This window comes from Choloepus didactylus (assembly GCF_015220235.1).
Source record: "Choloepus didactylus isolate mChoDid1 chromosome 26 unlocalized genomic scaffold, mChoDid1.pri SUPER_26_unloc1, whole genome shotgun sequence".
Lineage (NCBI taxonomy): Eukaryota > Metazoa > Chordata > Mammalia > Pilosa > Megalonychidae > Choloepus > Choloepus didactylus.
Window position 1 is genome coordinate 332,560 of NW_023637614.1, and position 11,915 is coordinate 344,474.

Sequence of the window (11,915 nt, forward strand, 5' to 3'; positions counted from 1 at the left end):
AGTCTGCAAAGTAGGTTGTTGGAATTTTGATTGGGATTGCATTGAATCTGTAGATGAGTTTGGGTAGAATTGACATCTTAATGACATTTAACCTTCCTATCCATGAACATGGAATATTTTTCCATCTTTTAAGGTCCTCTTCTATTTCTTTTAGTAGAGGTATGTAGTTTTCTTTGTATAGGTCTTTTACATCTTTGGTTAAGTTTATTCCTATGTACTTGATTTTTTTAGTTGCTATTGAAAATGGTATCTTTTTCTTGAGTGTCTCTTCAGTTTGTTCATTTCTAGCATATAGAAACATTACTGACTTATGTGCATTAATCTTGTATACTGCCACTTTGCTAAATTTGTTTATTAGCTCTAGTAGCTGCATCATCGATTTCTCAGGGTTTTCCAGATATGAGATCATATCATCTGCAAACAATGACAGTTTTACTTCTTCTTTCCCAATTTGGATGCCTTTTATTTCTTTGTCTTGCCAGATTGCCCTGGCTAGCACTTCCAGCACAATGTTGAATACCAGTGGTGATAGTGAACATCCTTGCCTTGTTTCTGATCTTGGAGGGAAGACTTTCAGTCACTCATCATTCAGTACTATGCTGGGTGTGGGTTTCTCATATATGTTCTTTATCATATTGATGAAGTTTCCTTCCATTCCTAACTTTTGAATTGTTTTCATCAAAAAGGGATGTTGGATTTTGCCAATTGCCTTTTCAGCATCTATTGAGATGATCACTTGATTTTTCTCTTTTGATTTGTTAATGTGTTGTAATACATTATTGATTTTCTTATGTTGAACCATCCTTGCATGCCTGTAATGAACCCAACTTGGTCATGGTGTATGACTTTTTTAATGTGTCTTTGGATTCAATTTGCAAGTATTTTGTTGAGAATTTTTGCATCTATATTCATCAGGGAGATTGGCCAGTAGTTTTCCTTTTTTGTAGCATCTTTCCCTGGTTTTGGTATTAGATTGATGTTAGCTTCATAAAATGAGTTAGATAGTTTCATTTTCTTTGACGTTTTGAAAAATTTTAAGTAAGATTGGTGTCAGTTCTTTTTGAAATTTTTCTAGAATTTCCCTGTGAAGCCATCTGGCCCTGGGCATTTATATGTGGGAAGCTTTTTGATGACTGATTGGATCTCTTTGCTTGTGATTGGTTGGTTAAGGTCTTTTGTTTCTTCTCTGGTCAGTTTAAGTTGTTCATATATTTCCAGGAAATTGTCCATTGCGTCTACATTATCCAGTGTGTTGGCATACAGTTTTCCATAGTATCCTCTTATAATTTTTTTTTAATTTATTCAACATCCACAGTAATGTCACTTTTCTCATTCATTATTTTGTTTATATGGGTCCTCTCTCTTTTTGATTTTGTCAGTCTAGCTAGGGGCTTGTCAATCTTGTTGATCTTCACAAAGAACCAATTTTTGTGGTTATTTATTCTCTCTCTATTTTTTTTATTCTCTATATCATTTATTTCTGCTTTAATCCTTGTTATTTCTTTTCTTCTGCTTGGTTTAGGATTGGTTTGCTGTTTGTTTTCTGGCTTCTTCAGTCGATCCATTAGTTCTTTGATTTTGGCTCTTTCTTCCTTTTTAATATATGCATTTAGTGCTATAAATTTCCCCTCAGAATCACTTTTGCTGCATCCCATAGGTTTTTGTATGTTGTGTTCTCATTTTTATTCATCTCTATATACTTAGCAATTTCTCTTGCTATTTCTTCTTTAAGCCACTGATTGTTTAGGAGTGTGTTGTTTAACCTCCAGGTATTTGTGAATTTTCTAAGTCTCTGATGGTTATTGACTTCTAATTGTATTCCATTGTGGTCAGAGAATATGTTTTGAATAATTTCAAATATTTTAAATTTATTGAGGTTTGTTTTATGGCCCTGCATATGATCTATTCTGGAGAAAGTTCCATGAGCAGTAGAGAAGAATGGGTATCCTGGTGATTTGGGATGTAGTGTTCTATATATGTCTGTTAAATCCAATTCATTTACTGGATAGTTTAGGTTTTCAATTTCCTTATTGGTCTTCTGTCTGTTTGATCTATCTATAGGAGACAGTGATGTGTTGAAGTCTCCAACAATTATTGTGGACACAATTGCTTCCTTTAGTTTGCCAGTGTTTCTCTCATGTATTTTGTGGAAACTTGATTGGGTGAATAAACACTTATGATTATTATTTCTTCTTGTTGAATTGCCCCTTTTGTTAGTATGTAGTGGCCTTCTTTGTCTCTCATAACATCCTTGCATATAAGTCTACTTTATCTGAGATTAATTTTGCTACAACTGCTTTCTTTTGGCTGTAGCCTACATGAAATATTTTTTCCATCCTTTCACTTTCAATTTCTTTGTGTCCCTGTGTGTAAGATAAGTCTCTTGTATGCAATGTATTGATGGTTCATTTTTTAATCCATTCTGTGAATCTGTATCTTTTAAGTGGGGAGTTTAATCCATTTATATTCAATGTTATAACCATGAAGGCATTTCATGAATCAGCCATCTTATCCTTTGGTTCATGTTTGTCATATATATTTTATTCCCTCTTTCTATTAATATCCTTTAATGTATCCATACTGAATCTCTTTAGTACTGAACCTTTCTGCATGTCTCTCTCTCCTTTCTATGTTGCTCTGTTGGTAGGGCTCTCTTTCATATCTCCAGTAGGGCAGGTCTCTTGTTAGCAAATTCTCTCAACATTTGTTTGTGAACAATTTAAGCTCTCCCTCAAATTTGAAGGAGAGCTTTGCTGGATAAAGAATTCTTGGTTGGCATTTTCTCTCACTCAGAATTTTAAATACGTCATGTCACTGTCTTCTTGCCTCCATGGTGGCTGCTGAGTAGTCACTACTTAGTCTTATGCTGTTTCCTTTGTATGTGGTGAATTGCTTTTCTCTTGCTGCTTTCAGAACTTGCTCCTTCTCTTCTGTATTTGACACTGTGATCAGAATATGTATCATAGTGGGTTTATTTGGATGTATTCTATTTGCAGTTCACTGGACATTTATGGTTTGTGTATTTATGGTGTTTAGGAGATTTGGGAAATTTTCCCCAACAATTTCTTTGAATACTCTTCCTAGACCTTTACCCTTCTCTTCCCCTTCTGGAACACCAATAAGTCTTATATTTGGACATTTTATATTATCTATCATATGCTCCCAGGTGGGATCAATGAGGAATCCAGCTGGGAGGTAGAAGCCATGCCTTGGCAGGACTCCTGAGCTGGTGAATCTGGACAGCTCTGTGGTGAGGTGCATATTGTATAAGGAGGAGGTGAATGTTTTCTGCAAACAGCTTTCATGTGAAGCCCAGCTGTGCAGTGGTCCAGAACACACCTTGGAGATTCCTATGGGGTGAGGGGCAGAGGGCCATGGCCTTCCAGGTGGCAGATTCCAGCATCTCCACCTACAGGTTCAACATGATCCTCTTGGGACAGTGCGGTCTCCCATTGCACAGAGGAGTTGTGTTCAGGCAAGGATGCCACAGTCTGGCATATTTTCAAGGCTTGATTTTCTTATTTGAGATTGAGGTTATGTCACCCATGCCACTGTCATGGGCTCAAATGTTACCCTCTCTCCCCAGTAAAATTTGGATGAGATTACTTCTATGTATCTCCATCATGCATGGCTCAGGAGGGCCCATGGAGTTGTCCCCTGTGCTTCAGTACCTGTAACACCCTCTCCCCTACTGTTATGTCCCAGAGGCTCCTATAGAACCTAAGCCCTCACCATCACAGTCCCTCCTTCTGGGGAGATAGAATTGATGGCCCACCAGGAAGAGGGCCACAGGGTTAAAATGCAGCCCAGACTGGCCCATGGGGGGCTGTAGGGCTGGGACTGGGGATGTCCTCATCCACCCTGAAGGATGGGGTCAAGGTTGACCAGTGTATCCAGGAGATGAGGGGCACTGTTGGGGGTAGCTTACTGCTCTCAGATGAGTGTTTGCTGTTGAATCTCAAGCACTTGAATCTCAGGTCTTGATGGGAACCAGGACCCAGAAGAAATGACCAGGAAATGGAGGGTCCTCTTGGCCCTGCAGATGCCCAGTTGTCTGGCCCTAGGCCCCTCAGGCTGTGACAGGTGAGGTGGTACATTGTTTTCTCCATCCTGCATTCCTGTGAGACTTGAGGTTAGGGCTGGGATCACACTGGTGTCAGCCTGCCCTGCCCCAGAGGCATCTTGAGACATTTGCCCTCAGGGGGCAACACAGGGCAGCCTTCTGCTGTGAACACATGATGGTCTGGCTTGTGGGTGCAGAGTACTCCTGTACCAGGCACCAGCCCCTGCTCCTAACTTTCCTGACCCCCATGAATCCTTGACTTTGCCAGGTTTCCTCACTTCCCCCTTCCTGATATGTGTTGCACTTTCCATTCAACTCAGCCTCCACTGAATGCCAGCCCATTACTCAAAGGCAAACACATGCATGAATCTGTCCCACACCAGGGTGCTTTCTTCATGGGAGAGCTGGGGTGACATAGGCAGAACCCCCTGTGTTCTCACACCCACTTCCTTCTTGCAAATGGTCCTTCCCCAGGGAAATTTCCATCCTGTTCCTGTCATTGTGCAGCTCATTTCCCTGTGGATGGAGGTCCACTTGGATGGTCTCCTCTCAGAAGGTTGAGCCCAGGGTCCCCACAGTCTGTGCTCTATGCAGATTGTACTTGGGCAAGGGAGACTCACAGTGGCTTGCTCCTTGCAAATGTGGAACTCTCTGAGGGAAAGACCGTTGCACTGTCTTGAGGGTCCTCCCTCCCATAGGACAAATTGATGTATGTACTAGGTGCTCAGAAAAATATTATTAAACAATTCTTCTGATAATGAGACTTAGATGGTATGAATTTTGGTTACACATTGGGGGTCATGAGATAAACTTGGAATCAGTTCTGGCAAGGGTCTTCACCACAGATTATTTTCATAAATCAACATGATCCTTTAGAAAAGTAGTCATTTCAATTAGTAAAAGCAGATGTAGCTGAAGATTATAGCTCTCAAATAAGTTAAAATAATTTTTCAAATTCTTGACTTGTTGGAATTCCATTGCATTAACTATCATGTGAAATATTTAGTCATTGGTCAGAGATTAAAAATATGCATTGATTGATTGAGTTGAAGGACATTATGATGTCTTGAAAATCATAGGGACTCAGTGGTTATTTCTTTGCAAAAATTAAAAACCCCTATAAACTAACAATGGCATTCTATTGGCTGTTTGGTAATGACAAGTGTTTGCATGTCACACTTTATGAAGTTGGTGTCTGTCTAAGGTAAATTGATGGGCTTTTCTTGTCTATATTATATTCTTAGTTCCTGACTTGGGCATGTTGTAAAGAGACCAAAACAAGATACCTCACTGGTCAGTTATAAACATTTTGGTCACCCAGGGGAGACAGGAGGCTGTGGTGAGCTCACTGCACCATCACTCAGGCCTGGGTCTGTGTTTCTCTGTGAACTTCCTGAGGAGCTGATGGCTGCCTGGCCAAGAGCTGGGACCTACCCTGCTGAGGTGCCATGGGCTGGGGCTGGGTTTGCAGACATTGATGCTCACTTGCCCTCAGATTTCTGATGCTGCTTCAGACTTGGCCCTCAAGGGCAGGTCAGTGTGTCTCCCTAGTGTATGGACACTTGGCATTTCTGAGTGAAGAGTCCCATCATATTAAAGTCAATATCTTCAATGTTGAGTTCTGTTGACAGCATGCCCCCTTGATGGGATGTGATGGGATGGGCACTTTCCTTCTGTGGTCTTCTACCCAAGCCCATGAACCAGTCTGCTCACAAGGAGAATGTCAGACAAATCCCCATAATGGGACTTTCTATGGGGTCCCTGAGCAGTCATCCTCAAATGGTCAAGGTCATCAAGTGAAGACAGTCTGAGAGAAACTGTCAGCATCAAGAGGAGCCCTAGGAGATGGGATGACTAAATGTCATGTGTCATAGATGGGTGCTGAGACAGAAATGTGACATTCAGGAAAACCAAGGAAATCTAATAAACTGAGGACTTTAGTTAACAATAATGCATCAATATTGGTTCTTTACTTATGACAAATGTTCCACATAGATGCAGCATGCTGCCTACAGGGGTCTGGTTTGGGGGGTGCCTGAAAGTGCTGTCTACTACCTTCCCTATTTCTGTAAATCTAAAACATGTAAAGAATGAATTTAATTTAGGAAATACCCTCACCCTCCCCCAGTTTCCTTCAGGATCAGCTGTGCACAGGCCCTTTTCTGGGTCAGCAGAGCATGAACTTCTGATCAAGGAGATATGGACTGAGAAGTCCCAGCAGCTCCCAGGCCAGGCTCAGGCCAAAAAGGCAAGGGGATTTTCCCAGGAGACAGTCCTGGGCCCCTACCCATGGCCTCAGGGCCCTGGGCTGCCCTGTCCCTTTCTCAGGCCTGGATCCAGCCCCTACCACAGTACCACACCCCAGAGCCCCTATTTACCTACAGCTGGTGGTAATTCCAAACCAAGGAATGCTCCTACTCCTCCTTGCACCCTAGTGACCTTGATGTCTATCCTGAATTGATGTTTTCCACATAAATGTCAGCAGCAAACAAGGGAGAAACAGACAGGAGGACTTGGGGCTTTTAACCCCATGATTCTATCTCCCCTTTAATCACAGTAAGGATACTGTCTAACTTTACATGAAAATGTTAATCTTATATTTAGATAGGAAACATTTGGAGCACATCCCCTATCAGGGAATATATTAATCATGAAAAACTGTCAACACCTTGACTTTTGAACTCTTTCCTAATTTTTCTTTAATTGTTGCTGGAAAAGACAGATCTGGTTTAGTCCTGTCCTATTTTATTGTGGAATAAATGCCCCTACAATCACTTGCTCATGGTTTTCACTATTTCAGTTTCAGATGCTGAAGTGCTCTGAGACTCTCTGAGCTCCTCAGCTTTGCTGTCCCTGGCCCTATCTGTGCATCTGATCAGTAAGTGGACATGATGGTGCTTGTGGATTTGACTCTAGAATAGACCAAGGTCTTTAAATTAAGCTGCTCTGGCTGCAGGGACTGAAGGTGGCTGACTCAGCTCCCTATGCTTCAGGGGCAGGAGGTGCCATGGTGAACATGCAGATGCACAGAGAGTGTACCCTAGATGTTAGCAGTGGATGTGGCTTGCAAGGGCCAGAGGAGGACTTGGCCATCTGTGCCTGCATGGAGATGGTCCTATGCTTTGCAAAGAAGTATTTGTGAGGTAGTCACTGCATGGTCCCAGTGATGACCCTTGGATGGGAGACCCCCAGGGGTGATGACACTCTCTCTGTCCTGCTGCACTGTTAGCACCTACCACAGCTTTTGCTCCCTTCAGCAAAAAAAAAAGGGGGGGCTTCAGGGCCCTTGCAAGTGTGGGGAGCAAAGGGAGGAAAAAAAAGAGCAGATAACAGTTGGCATTGTCACAGAACTCTGAGCACACCTGTTCCTGAGCTCTGCTCTCTAGGCATTCATGGCCAGGTGTAAGTTTCTGCAAGTTTGCAGCATCTCTGTTCATGAGACACTGGAGAGGTTAGAACGTGTGTTCTAGTTTGCTAATGCTGCCAGAGTGCAGAACACCAGACATGGATTGGCTTTTATAAAGGGGGTTTATTTGGTTAGACAGTTACAGTCTTAAGGCCATAAAGTGTCCAAGGTAAGTCATCAACAATCAGGTACCTTCACTGGAGAATGGCCAATGGTGTCCAGAAAACCTCTGTTAGCTGGGAAGGCATGTGGCTGGTGTCTGCTCCAAAGTTCTGGTTTCAAAATGGCTTTCTCCCAGGATGTTCCTCTCTAGGCTGCAGTTCCTCAAAAATGTCACTCTCACTTGCACTTGGGGTATTTGTCCTCTCTTAGCTTCTCTGGAGCAAGAGTCTGCTTTCAATGGTGGTCTTCAAACTGTCTCTCATCTGCAGCTCCTGTGCTTTCTTCAAAGTGTCCCTCTTGGCTGTGGCTCCTCTTCAAAACATCACTCACAGCTGCAATGAGTTCCCTCTGCCTGTCAGCTCATATATATGGCTCCACTGATCAAGGACCACCCTTAATGGGTGGGGCCACACCTCCATGGAAATTATGTCATCAGAGTTAACACCTACAGTTGGGTGGGGCTCATCTCCAAAGAAACACTCAAAGAAATCTAATCAAAATGGATAACATCTGCACACACAAGATTACATCAAAGATAATGGCATTTGGGGGACATAATACATTCAAACTGGCACAACATGCATGTGTTGACAGCTCCTTCTTCTCAGGCAGTACTTCCCCACAGGGAATCTCCCAGGGCAGGTTCTCAGACCCTCCCCTTCCCCAATGCTCAGTGGGCCTAGAGTGTACAGTGAATCAGGGGAGGGGATGAAAATTTTCAGCTTGGGGTTAATGGATCTGTGGCTCCTTGGGCACATGTTGTGGAGCTCAAGGAAGATGGTCTTCTCCACCATGCTGGGTCCTGTCTTGCTTGAGAGGGCCATGGCCAGGGTTGAGTTGCTGTACAGGTGTGTGAGATCAGGGGCTCTCACAGGCCTGGCATCCAGGTGGGTGCATTGGTGGAAGGCCCTGGGCAGGGCTGAGGCTGGGTCTGTGCATTTCTTTGCTGCATCCCCAGCCCCTGGCACAGCCTGACACTAACTAAGGGAAAAAGCTTCCCACTTAGCCCAAGAGAACCTCAGTGGGGTGAGAGTCTGGGGTTGGGATCCTGCTGGTGGCAGGATCCAGCTGCTCAGAAGCAGCCCTGGATGCCCACAGTCCTGTCCCCCTACACTCTGAGGTACTCCCTGGAGTGGATGAGGCAGGGCTGGTTGGCTGTGGTTTTGACTGAAGGGCCTGCTACCAGGTTAATGCACAGCTGACCTCTGGCAGTGGCCCTTGCCCTGCCTCATCTGATAGCTGGTGGCTGGCCCCCAAGACTTGGAACACTCTGCCCAGACTCCTTCCCAGGATGCCCCTTGATCTGCTGGTCTCAACCTAAGCCCATCTCTCTGCCTATCTCACCCCCTCTGTGAGAGGAAATTCCATCCTTTCTTTAAGGCAATCTTTATCTCTGAAGCCTCACCCAATCCCAAGCTGAACTGGTTTTTCCTCTATGGGAGTTCTGAGACCTGGACCCCACTGGTCTGCTGGCTGGTGTGTGTGTCTTCCCTGTCACCCTGTGCTCCATGCACCATCTCCCAGTAGCTTTCATATGTCAGGTTAATATAGGAAATGTTCACAATTAAGGGGAAAACAGGCTGCCCTTTCCTCAGTGTAAATTATTGAGTGATACCAGCCAAGTCACAAAGAGGAAGGGTACACTGTCATGGGGAGGGGCTGGGTGGGCTGGGCTGGGGATCCTGAGGGAAAACCTAATCCTCTGATTGTCTTCTGTATTGTAAGGACCTGCAGTATCATCTTAGCCATGTGTTTCCTAGGTCCAAAGCACCAACACAATCATTCCTGTAGAGTCTTAGAAGGATCAGTGTGTGGAGAGGACAAGCACTGAGTTCTCTGCCTCCCTCCACCCAGGTGCTTTTTGCTTCCCAGCACCTCTGGGAGACACTTACCCACCAAATGGCAGCAAACACCCACACAGCTCTGGCAGAGCTTGTCCTGCAGGGCTCCTCAGAATACCCCCAGCTCCAGGGTGTCTTCTCTGCTCTCTTCTTCCTCCTTTACCTGATGGCTCTCACAGGGAATGGCCTCATCCTCATGGCCATCTGCCTGAATCCATTCCTGCACACAGCAACATATTTCTTTCTCATCAACCTTCCCATCTTAGATATTGTCTGCATGTCCACCATTCTCCCCAAGTTGCTGGAGGACCAGGTGGGCAAGGGCAGCACCATCTTCTACCAGGACTGCATGACCCAGCTCTTCTTCCTGACATGGTTTCTGAGGGCAGAGCTATTGCTGCTCACACTCATGGCCTGTGACTGCTATGTGGCCATCTGCCAGCCCCTGCAGTATCACATGCTGATGAGCAGGCCCCTCTGTGTCCTGCTGGCAGGCAGTGTCTGGGAAGTCAGTGGGGTCAGCACCTCTGTGCCCACTGGCTTGATGGCACAGCTAATGTTCTGTGGCTCCAGACAAATCCATCACTTTCTGTGTGAAGTCCCCACATTGCTGCTGCTTGCCTGTGGCCCAACATGCCTGAGCAACAACATGATTGTTTTCACAGATGTTTACTTTGGGCTGGTCAACTTCCTGCTCACCATGGTATCCTATGGCTTCATTGTCACCAGAATCCTGCACATCCACTCAACTGAGGGCAAGCACTGGGCCTTCTCCACCTGTTCCTCCCACCTCCTGGTGGTCTGCATATACTACTCCACTGGCATCCTACACCTACATCCTCCAGGGTCTGGCTCCTCCATGGAAAATGGCAAAGTGGTAGCCATCATGTACAAGGCAGTCAGCCCCATGCAGTGTAGTCAGCCCCCACACTGTGGAGAAAGGATGTAAAAGCAGCTCTCAGGAGGGCATTCTCAACATTTGGTAAATGAAAGGGATTGCCAAGATGATTTTTTTCTTTATGTTAGGGAGTTAGTTTCAAAAAATGACTGAGAATATGGTACAAGTGGCAAGGAGGAGAATACAATTTGTGTGATGGATTTATAAACAATGTGCTTGCCCCAATGAAAATTGGCCAAACTTCTATATGGACTTTAACCGAATGTTTCAAAGAGCAACTGTGGATATTCTCTAGGTTTCAAGAGAGCAGAAAGTGAGGGAGAAATGCAATGGGAGAGTGGCCTGGAGGAATAGCAGAAGTCCAAGCAAGATATTCATGTGGGTCACTCCCTCCAGGGTCTGTTAATACTTTCACCCACATTTGAGCACCAGGGAACAAGGCTGTAGCCTTCATGTGGGGGCACTGCTGGCCACTTCTATTGTGGGTGGATTCTGGTGTTCTGGATTGAGGCTTATTCTGCACAATGCTTTGTGCATTTTGACATGGGGTTTCTTGGTATCCTGCTTTGGAAAAACTCATCTGGACCCTGATTCTCCAATCCAACTCCTCTTGGCATGAGTTTGTGAAACAGACAAGAGGCACTGCTCCTCACCATGTCTGCAAGGGGCAGCAGCCTGGGCTCTGTGAAGAGGATGACAGGTGGTGTAATCCAGCCTTCCACTTTAGTGACCTGCACAACAGAAGTGTATTTTAATTTAGTTTTTTCCCTTCATGAAAAGGCAGCCACATTATTTAACTAAGAATCTTTGCTTAAACAAGAAAGATTTGGTTTGGTTTTCAGTTTGTAAGAAATCTTTTTCAATATTACTTTTATGTTTTCAGTCCCTTCCCAATGTTTTTCTCCCCTTCCTCTTCCTCCTCCTACTGGTCCTTCCCCTTCTGTTTTACATCACTTTCATTATTAGGGTTATACTCTACTTCTAACCTCTAAATGGTCCTGTTCTTCACTGCTACAACTCTCTTCTGTTGGTAATTGCATTCATGTCCACATCTGTATTTATTATTATTTTCCAGCAATACCCAAATTTATACATAGAATCCATTCCTCACCTCCAAATCCCAAGCTTATTGATAAAACTGTCTAGCTAACATAACACCTGGAAGTTTTCTGGGCATCTAATTCAACAGTATAAATACACAATCTTTATCATCCCCAACCCCATCTAGTTCTAACTGTTACAATTACTCAAAAATTATTGATCCTCATCCTAGTCTCTGAATCCAAAACATCCTCAAAACCTATTGATTGAGGAGGGGCAGGGCAAGATGGCAGAGTAGTGAGGTGTAACTTTTAGTTACTCCTCCAGGGCAGTAGGTAGAAAGCCAGGAACTGTGTGGACCAAACACAGGAGAGCAATTTGACTTTGTGCATACTTCATACAACACTCACAAATGTGTGGAAGAGCTGAGGTCAGTGAAAACTGTAAGTTCCTGTAGCCAGGGTACCCATGCCACACACTGCCAGGCTCAATCCCATGATATGA

The 11,915-nt window shown here is 44.3% G+C and overlaps 1 protein-coding gene across 1 annotated transcript; it reads left to right on the plus strand.

Moving 5' to 3' along the window:
• Positions 1-9,530: 9,530 nt before the first annotated feature.
• Positions 9,531-10,421, plus strand: LOC119525702 (olfactory receptor 13A1-like). Its single transcript, XM_037824529.1, has one exon. It carries the CDS (start codon positions 9,531-9,533, stop codon positions 10,419-10,421), a length of 891 nt encoding a protein of 296 aa, XP_037680457.1.
• Positions 10,422-11,915: the final 1,494 nt, after the last annotated feature.

What these genes read in the sequence shown, in the direction of transcription:
- LOC119525702 (XM_037824529.1), top strand. Translation starts at nt 9,531, where the DNA reads ATGGCAGCAAACACCCACACAGCTCTGGCAGAGCTTGTCCTGCAGGGC.